The sequence below is a fragment of the Notothenia rossii genome, assembly GCF_949606895.1.
Source record: "Notothenia rossii genome assembly, chromosome: 10".
In the NCBI taxonomy this organism is placed as follows: Eukaryota; Metazoa; Chordata; class Actinopteri; order Perciformes; family Nototheniidae; genus Notothenia; species Notothenia rossii.
In genome coordinates, this window is record NC_136908.1 from 17,334,077 (window position 1) to 17,350,612 (window position 16,536).

The 16,536-nt window shown below is 41.7% G+C and overlaps 2 protein-coding genes across 5 annotated transcripts; one reads left to right on the forward strand and one right to left on the reverse strand.

Annotated features, from left to right (window-relative positions):
• Positions 1 to 371: 371 nt before the first annotated feature.
• On the reverse strand, positions 372 to 11,448 carry ehmt2 (euchromatic histone-lysine N-methyltransferase 2). Of its 3 annotated transcripts, none has more exons than XM_079654060.1 (28): positions 11,391 to 11,448; positions 10,287 to 10,356; positions 10,021 to 10,182; positions 9,564 to 9,817; positions 9,309 to 9,363; positions 9,114 to 9,190; positions 8,876 to 9,016; positions 8,672 to 8,740; positions 8,208 to 8,328; positions 7,779 to 7,865; positions 7,505 to 7,641; positions 7,266 to 7,409; positions 6,371 to 6,702; positions 6,046 to 6,276; positions 5,825 to 5,907; positions 5,634 to 5,740; positions 5,098 to 5,220; positions 4,903 to 5,004; positions 4,668 to 4,772; positions 3,981 to 4,135; positions 3,703 to 3,870; positions 3,451 to 3,595; positions 3,255 to 3,332; positions 2,902 to 3,017; positions 2,569 to 2,655; positions 2,396 to 2,474; positions 1,630 to 1,805; positions 372 to 1,099 (listed from the first exon to the last, which is right to left on the reverse strand). In XM_079654060.1, exons 1-28 carry the CDS (start codon positions 11,415 to 11,417, stop codon positions 919 to 921), a joined length of 3,612 nt encoding a protein of 1,203 aa, XP_079510186.1. In that variant the 5' UTR covers positions 11,418 to 11,448; the 3' UTR covers positions 372 to 918. The 3 variants fall into 3 exon arrangements, with proteins under 3 accessions (XP_079510186.1, XP_079510188.1, XP_079510187.1); XM_079654062.1 differs by lacking the exon at positions 11,391 to 11,448 and adding an exon at positions 10,695 to 10,746; XM_079654061.1 differs by lacking the exon at positions 8,672 to 8,740.
• A 185-nt stretch (positions 11,449 to 11,633) lies between these two features.
• LOC307021700 (uncharacterized protein) lies at positions 11,634 to 16,233 on the forward strand. 2 transcript variants are annotated; one of them, XM_079654063.1, is made up of 5 exons: positions 11,634 to 11,805; positions 12,658 to 12,866; positions 12,969 to 13,163; positions 13,438 to 13,620; positions 13,804 to 16,233. In XM_079654063.1, exons 2-5 carry the CDS (start codon positions 12,663 to 12,665, stop codon positions 14,899 to 14,901), a joined length of 1,680 nt encoding a protein of 559 aa, XP_079510189.1. In that variant the 5' UTR covers positions 11,634 to 11,805; positions 12,658 to 12,662; the 3' UTR covers positions 14,902 to 16,233. The 2 variants fall into 2 exon arrangements, with proteins under 2 accessions (XP_079510189.1, XP_079510190.1); XM_079654064.1 differs by having other exon boundaries at positions 12,663 to 12,866.
• The last annotated feature ends 303 nt before the right edge of the window (positions 16,234 to 16,536 follow it).

A 16,536-nucleotide genomic window follows, 5' to 3' on the forward strand; every position in this document is an offset into this window, starting at 1 on the left:
TGTTCTGTACTGCACTGTATATGGATGGATGACAACAGAGCCTTTCTTATCCGTTAGCAGTCTCCAATTCAAAGAGACTCGTAGAACTGCCAGCAGAGTGAGACATCTTCCTTTTCATTTCTCTGACTGGGCCCTGTGGAGCTTTGCATAGTGGCTTGTAGCTAGCTGCCCCCTGCTGATAACACAATAACACCAACAGGAAATACTTTTTTTGGGCCACATCTCCCTATAAACTCTATAATATCCTAATATTGCATATACACACACAATGACATAGGATAAAAGGTATAGAAATTACAGGATACTATAGGATTACATGGAATATTGTAAACCAGTGAGAAACATATTTAAAAAGAAAATGACACATTCAATACAAGAGCCCGAAGATCAACTAATGAGCTAATTTATTAAAATAAACGTGATAAAGAAAACAATGCGTATAAAAATAAAGAAAATAAAGCTACGACAATCATCCAAAGTCAACATCCCTCAGGTCCTTGAGTCCAGTATGGGCTAAAGGGTTGGCCCATGACTGAACTGTGTTGAAAATGCAAAGTGATAAGAAGTGTTTTGTTGGCACAACAGAAGATGCATGACAGTTTGGGACTCGTAATGCACACATTGTCATGAGCTAATGAAATAGACATTAATATACAGTAGATATACTGTATGTAGAGAATCACAAATTGATGTGTTTTATACCCACACAGTTTAAACATATATAAAAAGGCCCATGTTCTCTACCATATACATGATCAACTCTAAGATGGCAAGTTTGGGAGGAAAATAAGGACATTTCAAGTAGAAAAACAGCACCATGCATCAAAAAAATGATATAACCCACTAGGTGTATTTACATTGCAAATATTCACATGTGAAGTGGGTGAGGTTAATCCAAAGGCCCCATGGGTAAGTGTTTTAAGAGTTTCCCAGCATGCTCATCCCACAGTCAGCTCCTGAATCTGGGCAAGCATCCAGTCGAGCCAGTCTGTTCTGCTCGATGGCGATGGCCTCGGCCGAGTGCTTGCATTTCTCTGATCCACACTGACAGGTGAAGTACTTGCTCTTAATGTCCCAAAATCGGTCTCCATAGTCGAATCTGATGAAACAGGGAAGAAAATATATATTTGTAAAGATGTTCATCGAGGTTACAGCCAGATGGAGTTTCAGACAGATGAGTTGTTAACAAATAAGGGTCCTTCATTTGTATACAATAGATAATGTAAGGGAGAGGATAAACAGGAGAGGGTAGAGAAGGTAACTAAGGAGGAAGATTAACAAATAAATAATTGGTCCCCGACTGCTCTACTGAGTTATTTTCACATTCTTAGATTTGTATAGTATACATGCATTTAATTTATCCGTGTCTGCTTTTATTTTTTTAAGTTAATGATTTTGAATAATAATTGACATTAAAATGATTTTAGAAATGATTTTCATAATCAATTAATGTGCAGATTTAAAAATGTCAGATGTAAGATTTCCAGTTAACTATTTCATAAAACAAAGAAAAGCACAACATTTACATAATTTAGAGCCGGAAACAAAACATTAATAAAATATAAAAACAAGGAGGGAAATAAAGAAATAAGCTCTGAGCAGGTGATCATAAACGTCTCAGCTTCTCACCCCAGCTCCTGTCCGCTGAGGATGTCTCTGGAGCTGAAGAAGGCGATGCGGGGAAACCTCAGGTCCTGGTGCAGCATGAACACACGCACCGGGATAAGGTTCGGGTCACACAGGTGGTTGATGAAGCGGCTGATGTTGCCATAGTACCGGGCATCAATGCAATACACCTCACCATCCTTTAGCAAAAACAAAGAAAACATGCATCGTTTTAGAATTCAATCCCTATTCAGTGCTCCAGTTTAATAAATGAAAATGTTACGCGATTTAAAAATGCTTTAGTATAAGATGAAATCCATCTAAATACGGAGACAGGCCACCAATGAATACAGCTGATGTTTTTTGCAGTATTTTACAAATAAATAGTTTCCGAAACAGAATTTTTATAAAATTTGACTCCACATGCAAACATCTTTTGCCAATTTTAGATAAACTAGTTTGATTGATTCTCTACATTAAGGAGGTGATTTATTAAAAAAAGTTGAAGTTATAAGTTCATCTAGTAGAAATATAAGGCTGAAACTATTTTTCCCATAAAAAATGTTAGCTGACAGACTGCAGTAAGCTAAAACCTAGGAGGTTTTTACCCAGCTCAGCAGCAGATGTACTGTTTTTTTCTCCATGAGTTAAGTTCTGGCTAATTATTCACTTTAATAGTTATGTATTATTGGTTATACAGGAAATTAAGAAAATGTTCCTTGTCATGTTTTCCCCTCCAGTCATCTCTGTTTTGATGAAAAACAAAAGCATTTTCTCTTGAAAGGTTCACCTTGTTGTCCAGGTCAAACAGGTAGGAGTCGTCTTCTCTAACATCGGCCTCTGCGTCGGAGATGAGCTCCCCTACATATCTGAGTGGAGGGAGGTAGAAAAGCTTATTTTCCAACCTGTAGCTTTTCACATACTGTAAAGCAACCTGTTGTGTGTAAAACAATCCTCTCTTACTCGCAGATGAAGCTTCCCTGGGGAATATCCTGCAGAGCTCGAACTCCCCAGCCCATTTTCTCAGTCCTGTAGAGCTGAAGACGAACTCTGAGGGGAAACAGGAGGGGGGGTTCAGACTCAGAGTGAGCACTGCGGTTATTTGTCATGCAGGGGCCAATGAATACATGTTTTGCAACAATTTGGTGCAGCCATATCCAGCTCTTTCCTTCCAGACAGTCACTTCACAATGTCATTTTTTTGTTGGAAGGTCGTCAGTGACCTTTGTTGCTGTTAAAACTAGTTAAAAAACCTGAGTGGTTGATAAACATTACGTTGGACGAGTTTAATTCTTACTTGATGCCTGCCTGTACCACTCTGTTCTTGCATGTTCGGTAACAGGAACACGCCATGTTGCATTCAAATATTAGTGGAGGCTCAATTTTGTTGAATTCCTGGAGTAGTCGCTGGTCCTAAAAAAAACAAATAATGCAATAAATTGAGATTAGTATCACTCCTTTAGTTTCCTCTGTAAATAATGAATCCTTTTCATTGATGCATGGATCTCACTGACTGAATGAAAGCTAATTTCTTCTCATAATTGCAGAATGTGCCACATTTTCAGGTCAAGGCTTTAAAAAAAAATATGTCCAGTTTTTTTTTACCATAATACATAATTAATTTTGTCTTAAAACAAAATGTATTTTTACCTTGTCGTACCAGCAGCGGATACTCAGTTGTCCACAGAGGCAGTTACTAGACGAGCAGTCATCCGTGCAGCTACAGTGCTAAAGACAAGACCATTAACATGTATGAGATGCATTTTTCATTGCAAATCACAATATTATTTGTTAGTTAAAGAAAGAAAATTATGAATTTTAATGAGAGCGTGAAATAATATTTCACCTGCAGGTGTGTAATATTGCGGTCTATGTTCATTGCCGAAGTTTCACAGTTTTCTGAAACATATTTGTAGTCTGACGGACAGCCCTCGTCGTCCACTGCGTTCACACAGGGAATCGGGACGTTCTCATAGCCCTGTGCAACGTCACTGAAAAATAAACATGGAGTCAAATCATAAAGAATAACAGGAAACAATGTTGTAATAAAGAAAAAGTTTCTTTTTTTAAAGACATGGCTCAACAAAATAACACCAACCTGCAGATGATTTTCTCAGTCCGAAGCATACGATTGGTTATTCCCCTTCTTAGCTTCCTGTTGATCTGGAGGGCGACCCACACCGGCGTGTCGGGCCGAGCGAGGCTGAGAGGCGTGTCTCCTTCCCTATTCACGACGTCAATGTCTGCACCTCTTGACAGGAACAACCTGCAGAAGAAACAGTTGGAAAATGGAATGGGTGCTTTTGGCTCCAGAAAAAGCAGAGAATTCATATGACTTCAATAAATAGGCTTAAGTTTATGATGACATCGACTCACGTAACACATTCCAGGAAGCCCTCTCTGGCGGCGATGTGAAGCGGCGTATCTCCGTGCAAGTTAACTGAGGCGAGGGAGCAGCCAGAGTTCATGACCAACTCTGCTATATCCACATTCCCTGCATACGCTGCCCAGTGGAGGCACACGTTCAGCTCCTGTTGGGAGGGAAGAGACAGATTAAAGAAGTAACCTTTAACATTTTCATGCAACTTACATATAAAAGAAAACATAACATATCGGGTATGTCATTCGTCTGCAGATGCTCCTGTTCAGAGCCCAGGGAGATTCCTACTAAGGCTTGTCTTTAATCAAAGCCAATTTCCACAAATGCCATTTGCTACTGAAGCAGTTGTACCACCTCCTGGTCAGTGAAGAGGAGTCAGCAGGCAGAACAATCATTACATTGTCATGAGAAAGTCAATAACATTGTTATTTTTATAAAAAAATTAATAGTAGTAAGCCGCAACGGCGACAGGTTCTTGAGCATAAAGACATAGAAGATATCAGACAGATAGACAAATACACGACATGCACAAATGTGATCTATCCCCCCCCACAAAAAAAACCACACTTGCTGATTTGCAAATATAAAAACAGGCATACTCAAAGGAGCAGCTACAAACTAAGCAAAAAGGCATGTTACATGCAACACCATCTCCAAACCTCAATGAACTTGAAGGAACTTACTTTATCACTAATGGTGACATCAGCGCCTCTGTTCAGCAGCACTTTAATCACATCTACGTGTTTGTGCTCTGCAGACCAGATGATGGGCGTCCAGCCCCCGGTGTCCTGAGATCAAAACACCAGGAAGAATCAGAATCAACCGAACCAGTAAAACAGACATGATGGTCAAACTGACATTAGTTATAGACAAGAAGCGATCTGTTGGGCCTTTAATACATGTGGGTGCTTCCTTTACCTGTGCGTTAACATCAGCCTGCCCTGTTTCCAGCAGCATGCTGACAATCTCCAGGTTTCCCAGTTTGGCCGCGTGGTGGAGGCCAGTGTATCCATCCTCCTCCTGAAGACATCCACAAACACTGAACTCCATATCAACCAAACCCCTGAAACTTCAAATTTATCTTTTCCATTGCAGGCACTAACAGACACTCACAACATGATAGACGCAGGCTCCGTTCTGGACCAGATAGTGAGCCACCTCAATGTGGTTGTTGATGACCGCCTCAAGCAGAGGGGTCCTACGGTCCTTGTCCTGGGCATCCACTTGAGCTCCGGCCTGTTAGTACACATTCAAATATAACTATTCATCTTTGGTAAAGGACCAGGAAGGATTCGTTAAATACGCAGAATAATGAGCTCTGTGTTTTGAGATATGCTTTCAATAATACAAACAGTATACACGCCTGAGCAATAGAGCAAGCATAGCCAAACATTCCTGTAATACAATGTGTATCTAAAGTAATAATATCTGACTGTTTCATCTGTTATATACGAATAGACATTTTTATTTTTCTCACCGATGCAGGTTTTCTCATATTAACTCTGGACATCAGCTGCAGTTGTAATTAGCCATTTTTACACACTTTCTCAAAATAGAAACTTTTCCTTCACAACAGATTACAGGAATGTATTTTCATGTGTAAAGCATCACCAAAAAAAAACAACGACAGATGCAAACAAAGTGTTCACCTGTAGGAGAATGTAGCAGACTTCCAGCAGGCCTCTCTGAGCTGCAGCATGGAGAGCAGAGCGCCTGTTCTGGGATTCAGGCTGGTATGTTGGATCTATGCCCTCCACTGTGAAACACACACAATGCACAGTTTTAATACACAAATATTGTACAAATATATCATGATTTCAACATTTTCAAGCCCACTCACTCAGCATGAGCAGGACTCTCTGCACTTCCCCCTGCTTGGCAGCCGGGTAGAGCTGGCGGGGGTGGAACCTCAGTTTCTTCCTCCTGGCAGATCATAAAAACAACAACCACCAACTTAATGTCAACTGGTCTGATGTGCAGTTGTCCACAGAACGCTCCTTTGAAAGAGTCAAAGCAAACCTAAACATGATTAAGAAAATACAATCAAATCTAAACTCCAACCTCTCAGTGTCCTGTGTGAGGATGGCCTTCTGCAGCGCCGCCCTGCTGGGCCCAGGTGGAAGTGCACTGGGGCTGATGGGTTTCCCATTTGGCATACAGAGGGAGGGTCCCACGCTGTCCACCCCCTCCTCAGCCGGGGGGAGGGTGGCCTCAGTGGCTGCAGAGGCTACAGGCTGCGGAGGCTGCTGCTCTACTGCCAGTGTCACCAAACCATGGCTATGTATGCGTGCACTGAAAGAGGCGAATAAGGAGCGCAAAGGAAAGAACATTTAACTTTTACAGTTTAATGGAACCGATCGATTTCTCCCAGGTCATCCAAATTTACCTGACAGGTCTCTCTGGCATCTTCCCATCCTTCATCCCTCCTGTTGAGGCTGTGAGTGAGGGTGCGGTGGGGGCGGAGGGCGGCAGTGACGGGGTGGTGGTGGAGGAAGCAGACATGGTGACGACGGTGGTTGCCGAGGATGTGGCCGAGCTGAAGGATGGGATGGTGACCTCCTGGGCCTCAGAGGCATCTTCCCCGCAGTGAGGACAGAAAAGCATGCCGCCGCCACCGCCGCCGTTTGATCTGCTGCGCCCACCGCCCAGCACCGTCACACAACCACGGTGGAAACGGTGAGCGATGCGCTGGTCTGGGCAGCACTCTAGAAACGTGCCCTGAAAGAGAAAAAAGGTAGGAATCAAGAAGGAGAAAACCCTCATTTAAGCCATAAGTTATTGCTTGTAAATCCCTACGGTAGATGGGTTGAACTCTGTTGTGGATATAATAAACTCGTCAATACTGTAAAGATGTACAATGAGAGTAACCAATAATAAACTGGTGAAAGCACGCAGCGTTGTCTTGTTGGTTATTTAGTTGAAGCTTCAAATGGTACAGGTCTCACAGAGTATAGGATAGTCTGCAAGAGTGTGCGCAATAGTCACAGAATAGCAAAGCTTATATACAAGATAGGGCGGGCAGACAGTTTTATGTGTAGCTGTCGAAAGTATAACGGTTATCAGCATATGGAAGTTCAAACTTAGTGTGAAGAGGAGTATCAGCATAGTCTGCCAAATCAGCCCTGTGGCCTTGAAGCGCTTGAGATTAATGACCCTCTTTAGAGTATGCAGAGAAAACAGCACATATGAAGAAATGGTACAGTAGTGTTAGACAATGCTTTTATAAGCATTTGGTTTTATCATATAAGGTAACATAAGAAATTTCCACTACAACTCTTTACCGCGAGGCAGAAGTATCCACACCCAGGGCAGCAGTGGTGTTTGACCATGTGTGATCGGTGGATCTCACAAAGCATCATGAGGGGCACCCGACTGGACGGACGCATGGTCTCCCCTTTCATAGTCCGACTGGTACAAGCCCTCAGCTGAAAGACAAGATACAGTTTGTGATGTGAGCTTTGTAAACTACAACAGACCAGCAGAGATGTCATGCTGCTCTCGAAATCTAAAAAACACAAACCTCTCCATTGATGCTCTCAGTAGCCATACACTGTCTGCTGATGCGGTGGCTGCTGCTGTCCGCCCGGGGAGCCTCCATCCTGCAGCTGCAGAGAGGAAGCTCCTCCAGCCGCTCCGTGTCTCCTGCATCACTTCCTTCTGCAAAGGGAACAGAAAGATTGAAACGTTTATGATGTTTGTCACCAAGAGAGAATGGGCACCAAAAGGTTGGGAGATTGTTTGTTTTTGACTTTTTTCAGATTTACAAAAGGGGCATGTATGTATCATTAATTCACCGTGATGAGGAGAAAGAGTCAGACTGTCGGCAGCGGAGATGTCCAGAGCGCCCAGAGGAACCTCCGTGTACTCAGTGGCCCTTCCTGCTGTAAATCGGATAACAAAGTATAAACATTGGTCATGAGAGAGAGATGTGCAGAACTTTTGAACTGCACTCCGAGACATATTCAGCGCATTGGAGATCTTTCTGTATCCTTCCCCTGACTGGTACATTGGCAAAGCAATGGCTATAGTTTCCAGACAGAGGAGGAATCAAAGCTTAAAATCACTTCTTTCTCTTTGATCATACACATGTGATCCTCATTCAGCTTATGATCTCACCTTAACTGACCTCACCACTGAGGATGTAGTTGGATCAGAGTAAAGGGGGCTGAAAGCTTGCTTTATAAATGATATGTATATTTAACCCACTGAGTAAAGTCACTCACCTCCCACTGTCTCAACCACGTCAGCCGAGATTCTCTCTTTTTCCTGGTCTGATTGCTGCCACGAAGACTCCTCGCTCTCATTTCTACTCTTGACAGTTCTCTTTGTTTCAGACTCTGAACCCTGCAAGGGGAGATATATTGTCTGAATGTGAAAATGTGACATCTGTGAAGGGTGGAGAGACATAAACTGGTGATTTTAAAACACCAAACAGAAGGGGGCATGGAGATGCAGGATTGAGGGGTCCTTTTTTAACACAAGCAACACGACAGCGCACATTTTGATGATCATGTTTGCATGGACGCACACACATATTTCTGCCACTGTTTTCCCACCTTTTGATATAGTTAAATTAAAAAAATTTTATAATTATATAATTATAAATCTTCATGTTATAATTTATATAATATCTATTACTCGAAAAGAATGTAATTATCAAGCTAGTGAAACAAGTAAAAGCACTCACATGATCTGACATGTTTACAGACCCCTCTATGTCTTTACTTAGTCTTGCTTCCGCCCCACCATCTTCAAACTATTGATGACATTTGACAATAGTAAAATAAACAATTATTCCTTCAGTTGGTTAAAAAAACAAAACATCCATCACATACTAATGCTAATATTTGCATCACTGTAAGAGAACCATATGTAGATCTAAGCGTCAAACCTTTTCTGAATCTTGCATGGACGGACTGGAAATAGGAATTTTCTCGGCAACTTCCTGCTTTAATTTCCCAACACTGCTGTTGCTCTTCTCTGGTGCAGTTTTGGTAACAGTCTCCACTTTTTTATGAAATAACGTTTCTTCCTAAGTTTTGAAAGAGAAAAAAACATTACATTCAATCAAATTGCATGTAATCTGATGAATAAAGGTGAGTTATGTGCGGGCAAAGACATGATTTTACCACAGCATTTTCTGGAATGTTTTCGGATTTCTCTGGCATATCTTCAGATAAATGACCAAGTTTTCTCCTTTTTGCAACTATTGAAAAATTAAAACCACAACAGAGTGAGCGTTCACTTATACAAGGGACTCATAGAAACGTTATTATTTTCCAGAAGAAAACCTTAGTTAGCGTGAGTATGCGAAAGCCACTAACCCTGTTCAATTTCAAAGGATCCTGAAGGCATCACAGGCGCTTCAGTGTGGCTCATCTGTGAAATAAAAACCGTCAGTACCGTCAATTGAGCAAATACTAGACAATGTGTGTTTTGTTGGAGGCTGAATTATAATCACATTTTACATTTTTAAATGTTTACTCAGGTCAAGGAAAAAGGGGCCAAATCAATATTCAAGACAGAGGTCCACATTCTCGTTTACATTTGAATAGAATAGCCCTGCTTTGTAGACTCACCTGCCCGGTTGCAGGCCTGTTCATGGTCTTTCGAGCCCGATGAATCTTGGTTGGGGGAGGGGAGACAGAAGGAGATGAGGAAGCTGTGGCAAAAGAGGAAGAAGAGGAAGAAGAGGAGGACGGGGAAGGAGAAGGTGCCAGGACGAATTTACTACTGCCGGGTCCAGAGACACTCATCTTAGCTCGGCCAGGGGACACCACTGAAGACGTCGAAGGAGAGGGGGACAACGATGAAATGGACTTTGCTGCGTGTCCTTGAAGAGAGAGGTAAAGACATTACTGTAAATTTATTGGTATCTTTTTGAAGCCCTTCAATAATTTGTAACACATTCAATCTGACTCAAGCAAATGTATTATTCTAAAAGGGTTCAAGAAACTTAAAAAACAAATCGCTAACTGCTGAGTTTATGCTTCATGTCAAATTAGGTCATTGCTTCTACTGATTGCAAAGCCTAACCTGCTGCTGCTTTGCTAGGGGAGGACGCAGGTGACCACTTCTCTCCCTCCTCTCCAGCTTTGGAAGAGTCCTTTCCAGGTTGCAGAGATGATAACATTGATGCAATACCACCCATGGGCTCTGTCTTCTTGGGGACAGCAGCTGTGGTGGATGCTGCATTATCTGGAAAAGTAGTAAAAATACAAAAATCAGATAATAATTCAGCCTATTTGAGTACCTCAAAAGCACAGATTAAACTATTAAATTATATCTCCCTCTATACATACCTTCCTTTACTTGACTTGGACCAGGTAAGGACTCTTCTGGTGTTTCTGAGTCATTTCCTTCAGGAGGCTCCTGGCAAAGAACCAAGAAAAAAAGAATGTAAGAAAACATCAATCTGTTATTTAGAAAATATCCATTTATTCACTGCTAAAGTAAATCTAAAGTACTAATATAATGGCAGTTCTTTGTAGTTTTACCAGGTAAAAAACAAATCTTCCAACTGTTGGATGCCTTGGCTTGTAATTAATGCAATATTTTATCAAATGGAGAATGGATAACTTGTGTGTAATAAGGAGGATAAGTGTTGTTTGTGATCGTTATTGTGGTCATTATAATGTAAATAATTAGTCAATCTTTTCTACACCTATATTCACATAATTATATATACAATAGTCCTGTCTGTTCTTTACCTTTATTTGTCTGTCTTTGTTGTCCTTGTTCCTAGCTGTCCTTGTATGATTACAAATAATGTTACTTGACCTAAGTGTGATTCTGATTGTCCTGCTTGCTTTATAAATCTGTCAACCAATGACTGATGGTGTCTGTTGTTACGTCAAATGCCGCCATCAGTCAATCAACCCATTCATGCATTTCTACACATTTCAAAGCATCAGTAGTCCGTCAAATAAAACGGAAAGCAGTGAGATTCTGCACACTTACTTTATAAAATCCTCCCTCGAAATCCAAATATGTAAACATGACAATGTGTCTTGTGCGTAGACTGTGGGTCTTAACATTAGCTTTGAAAACTGAACATACATCATACAAAAAGCAAGATACTATACAGAAACCGTAAAACATAACAGGACTAACGCAAAATTATGAAAATGCAAGGAATAGAGACAGAGGAACCGACGAGATAACCAAAACATTAACAACATAAGAGCAATTTAACACAAAACATGTTACAGGCTAACGAAGCTAGCACTGTAGCACAGCTTTCAACAAAGAGCTCCTATACATCGACAAGGAAAGACATTTTGCATCATGACAGATTGCTACTCTGGTGGCTTGCTTTTGCCATGTATGCTAATGTGTTTACAAGTTGTGAAACAAATGTTAGTGTCGTTAGCATGCAGTTTTCAGTTGCAGAAAGGCTTCGCTACCTTCGTTGTTGTCTCAGATGCCGACATGTTTCGCGATGCAGCGCATACACGTAAAAGGACGTAGCGCGTCACCGCCCAGAGCCACGCCCCCTGGTCGCTGATTTTTCAAACAACTGATCTGAAGTCAGTGAGCGTTCTCTGATGAAGCCTACTGCAAGGAGAAGGCGTTCCACTGAATCCGATTCCAGGTGAGTTTACTAACCAGAGATCAGCGGTTTCAAGAGGCGCTTCCTCCAAAAAAAAAAAAAAAAGGCCAAAAAGTAAACAGAAATCGAGTTAGTAATGTTAGCTAGTGGCGACAGGGATGAGGAAAAACAGCGTAACAACATCTGAATCAACTGTGTCCCTATTTATACAAGTGCAGATTTGTTTTTAAGAAAGCCCAGGAGACATTTAACAAAAGGAAAAAGGCGAGGTGAGTAAGGACAACGTTTATAGATAACTGTGGAGCGTCTGTTTGTTCCTGTGTTTAGTTATTACCAGATGCAAGCAAGCTAGCTTAATGCTAATGCTAGCTAACGTTGAGGCCAGCAGAAAAGGATGAGAACAATCATGTGGTGATGGATTTCAGCCTCTAACGGAGGGCAGCCTCATTGTATCATACTCCCCAGTATTCCTCTAACACATGCAATGCTGATCTTTGTCTCAAGCCCACTTCTCTTAGCTTTATCACGTTAAAGCTGTCGATTTACCATTAACATGAGGATGAAGTGACGAGAGTAGATGCCATACTACAACTTAGGCTACCAAATTGAAACTTTACTTGGTATTACAGCATTACAAGCGACACAATCATCCCTATTGTTACTTTGGTTAATGTTCAACCTGAGGTAAATGACCAATAACTATTAAATACTATGTTGATTATATTTCATACAGGTCATGTGATGTCATTCACAAATAGCAGTACGTTAACATGATTTGAAAGACCATGTAAAGTGGTAATAAAAAAAACGGTATATATTTGTCTATGTTTGTTGTTGAGTAATTACTTAGTTTAGTTTGACTTTTGTCAAATATAATCAACAAGTTGAGTTATCTTTGTAAACCAACAATCATTTCGTACTTCATAATTTAGATGACCAAATATGTATATATGCTGACAGTTATTTTACTCTGTGTGAATGTGTGCTGTCCTGTTTTTCACGCTTACCCTGTTGCCGCTTGTACAACTGAATTTCCCCACGGGATTAATAAAGGTCCTTCTTATCTTATCTTTTCTTATGTATCAGTTTACTTACATGAATGCTTCCCCAATTCTCGCCAGACAAGATGGAGATGCTGTGTTTCCGGTTACCTGGCCACGGGGACACGACCCTAAAGCACCTGAACACACTGAGGGGCCGCCAGCAATTCTGTGACATCACTATTGTGGCCAGCGACAACCAGACCTTCAGGGGCCATAAAGTTGTCCTGGCTGCCTGCTCGCCTTTCCTGAGGGACCAGTTCCTCCTCAACCCGGCCCCAAAGCTCCAGGTAGGCAAATGTCAACACTTACAATGTCCCACTGACAAACTCTGTCGTTGTGTCTCTCCTCAACGCGATTATTTACGTTATTTGTTTCAAATGTTTACCCAGGTGTCGATGCTGTACAGCTCCACAGTGGTGTGTGGTCTGCTTCAGTCTTGTTACACTGGCCTCCTGCAGTTTAACCCAGAAGAGATTGTCAACTACCTGACTGCTGCCAGTTACCTACAGATGGAGCATATTGTGGAGCGCTGCCGTGGGGCCCTGAAGAAGTATGTGCAGCTAAAAAACCCCGGTCTAGCAAAGGTCAGTCATCCAGAATAAGTTGATACACAAGTAGATACATGTCATACAGTTGTGGAAAAGGCTTTCTGTGTCTTTTACTTTTCCTGTTGTTCATTGTAAAAATTGTGAGAAACTTAACTGTTTTGTCCCCCAATTTTATCCTAATCATATGTTATGTCTGAGTTCTTGTGTGTTGCAATGATTTTCAGTTCTACACATTATAGGCATTTTCATAGCTAATTCAGTTTTGTTAGTTTTTAGCAATGGCATAATCTGTGTTTTTCTGTTCCTCTAGATGACTTCAGAGAAGAGCCAGGCTCAACCTTTAATTCTCAGCGGAAGCGTTCATTCTGTTGCATCCCCTCCCACCAGCCAACCCTCCCCTTTGCATCTACACAGTCCTGTAGTGCACTCAGTGGAGGAGAACAGCAGTCAACACTACCATGGCAGTCCCACTTTGGACGAGCCATGCATTAAGGTTTGTGTGTGAAAGAAAACCTAATTGCGATTGTGTTGAGTGTTAATGAATATATCTGAATTTTGGACTGTAGGTTAGACAGAGCAAGCAATTTTAAACATGTCTGGGGAATTTTGAGTGGTGTATTTCACTTTTTCTTTACAGCGCTACCTTTCCTTATTCCGTCTTAATTTGTTGTTACAGGTTGGCGCATCAGATGAGGAGGAAAAAGTTCGACAGGAGGACTATGATGTGTTCGGAGTGTACATCTCAGAAGAAGATCAGATGATCAGAGACCGGGAGGAGGAGAGAGGAGCTCCCTCTGAAGGAACACAGGATGCTTATTACCCAGAGACTGACGGTGTGGTGATTGGAGAAAGCGGTGAATATGAGCTAAATCCAACAGAAGATAATCTCAGTACTGAGGGACTTTCAGCTGAGGGGCTCCGCGCTTTCAGACGCAGGCTTTCTGACCCTAAAACTGGGCGGGGCAGAGGGAGAGGCAGGGGTTTTAGGAAAAGAAGGTGGGTGTCAACACAGGAGAAAAGACTTCCAAACAACCAGGATTTGTGGTACTTAGCAACTGCAGGAATGGGAGGTATTATGAACATGGACTACAACCAAGAAGGGCCAAAGACAGGAAACCTCCTCTCCGTTGAACTCCCACAGTTAGACTACAGTATGGGTGACGCTAAGGGGGAAAGGGTCTCACCAATGGGAGGCAGCAGTTTGACCCAGTGCGCCCTGGAGGAGTCTAGTTGTGGTGCTGGTGAGGGAAGTTCAGGGCTGACGACTGTCGGGACAAACGAGGGAGGGGATGAGTCTGTCGCGGTGGTGGGATCCACCTCCAGCGTGTCTGGGCCTGTGATCTGTGAGCACTGTGGCATCACATTCCCCTCCGCCCAATCCCTAGCCTTCCATTCCCGCTCCACCCACCTGCTTTACACCTGCCCCTGCTGCGGCAAACACTTCCACCACTCTGCCAACCTTACCCGGCACATGGCTGTGCATCGAGGCGGCGGCAAAACTCACCAGTGCCCCCTGTGCTATAAGACTTTCACCCAAAAATCCACACTGATAGACCACATGAACCTCCACAGCGGCGAGCGGCCACACCGCTGTGCGTACTGCCACGCCCGCTTTGCTCACAAGCCTGCCTTAAGACGCCACCTGAAGGAACAACACGGAAAAACCACAGGGCAGAACTCTCTACATGAGCAAGAGGAGAGGGAGAGAGCTGCGACAATACGAGAGGAAGAGCAAGAGTGCCTGGTTACTGAACAAATGTCATTAAAGATGTAAAATAAGTTTCTAGACATCTAAAGCTACTCTGTTGCCTACTGCAGTTACATTTTGCAGAGCAAAGTCCAGTCGGGAGGTCAGTCTGTTGGGGCATGGCGCCATGCAGATCTTAAAATAATGGTACTTGTGGGTTACCTTTCGCCACTTTTTTTTCCTCTATAAATCAGTGGTTCTCAAATGGGGCTACGCGGACCCCTAAGGGTACGTTGGAGTACTGCAGGGGGTACGTGAGATTTATTTTATGTTAATGGGGAAAAAAATAGATAAATATACCAATTTTAGGAAAAGTAACAAAGTTTGAGCAGTGTGAGTTTTATATTTATATAATATAATATATATTTATTTATACAGAGTTACACATATTTAAAAACACAAAGTGTAATAACTGCAGTGGCCTCCCTGTCAGAATTGCAAAGGTCCTTAGTGAAGCTCAAGCCCATTTTTCTCACAAAATTGTAAGTACAACTTATTAAAAAGATCAGTTCAATGCAACTAATGTCATCTTAGTGTTATTGCATGATGTCGAAATTGGTTGGCCATACATTTAGTGATGGATTGTAAACATTTGAAATGTAGCATTTTAGTGTTTCTCAGTTACAATGTTGTTTTAATTAATCAGACACTGATGGTGCAAGGCTGTACTGTACCTCTTTAAATAGGCTTTTTTCCCCTAACAAATTGTTTTTGCGCTGATCAGGGGGTACTTGGCTGACATTTTTTTCAAAGGGGGTACATTATTGAAAAAAGTTTGAGAATCACTGCTCTAAATAACCCTAACCCCTAGGATTAATGTTTGTTATTTTGATAAATGAAAAAGTGAATGTGGAGGAGCCAGTTACCCGTTATTAAAAGTGGCAACATTTAACCCACAAGTACCAAAGGAACAGTTAACCCCAAAATAAAAAAAATCACATTTTTCCTTTCCCCTGCAGTGCCATTTATCAATCTACAATATTTTGCCATAGAGATGTCTTCTTTCTCTCATAAATGATGGAACAGGATGGCTGTCATGTTCCAATATCCTCCTGTTTGTGGTGCTCCAAGCCAAAAAAATAAGTTTTATTCTCAACAGCAACTTCTCATCTCAGAAATCTTGACTCCAGATAATTTACAGACATTGTTGTGAGCAGTTTTATGAAAGCACTGTCTTCTTTTACCAAACAAATTAGGGGTGAACTGCCCTTTCTTAAGCAAGAGCTGGAAACTGACTGTGATGCCCTTATGAAATGTCACTGTGAAAATTAAAACAAACATGTTTAAATATTTTCTACCACAGTTCAAAGATATGATGTAAACCAGTGTGAATAAAAATGTTGGAAAGATTCCTCCTAATTACATCTAAAAATCATTCAATTGCACCACATTAGTCCATCAACCCAGATATGATGCTGGCAGAGGGACACCTGCCTTGTTCTTCTATACATTTTTATATACCTGTTGGGGTGTTGTGTAAAAACATTCAGAATATACCTTTTTAAAATTGGGATTTTTAAATAAACAGTTGCTCATGCATTTCCCTAACTCCCTGCCCTTTCCGATGTTGAAATGTTGGTTTCAGATTTTCAATACTTCCGTTATTACGCATAACCATCTCACATTTGGTCTTTGTTGCCCACTGACAGAGTTTTGTTGATA

What these genes read in the sequence shown, in the direction of transcription:
- LOC307021700 (XM_079654063.1), top strand. Translation starts at nt 12,663, where the DNA reads ATGGAGATGCTGTGTTTCCGGTTACCTGGCCACGGGGACACGACCCTA. An exon ending in ACCCGGCCCCAAAGCTCCAG is followed by an intron (nt 12,867 to 12,968) that starts GTAGGCAAATGT and finishes ATGTTTACCCAG; the next exon opens with GTGTCGATGCTGTACAGCTC. An exon ending in TGGACGAGCCATGCATTAAG is followed by an intron (nt 13,621 to 13,803) that starts GTTTGTGTGTGA and finishes TTGTTGTTACAG; the next exon opens with GTTGGCGCATCAGATGAGGA.
- ehmt2 (XM_079654060.1), bottom strand. Translation starts at nt 11,417, where the DNA reads ATGTCGGCATCTGAGACAACAACGAAG. An exon ending in CGTGGTTGAGACAGTGGGAG is followed by an intron (nt 7,866 to 8,207) that starts GTGAGTGACTTT and finishes TCCGATTTACAG; the next exon opens with CAGGAAGGGCCACTGAGTAC. An exon ending in GAGCCTGCGTCTATCATGTT is followed by an intron (nt 5,005 to 5,097) that starts GTGAGTGTCTGT and finishes GGATGTCTTCAG; the next exon opens with GAGGAGGATGGATACACTGG.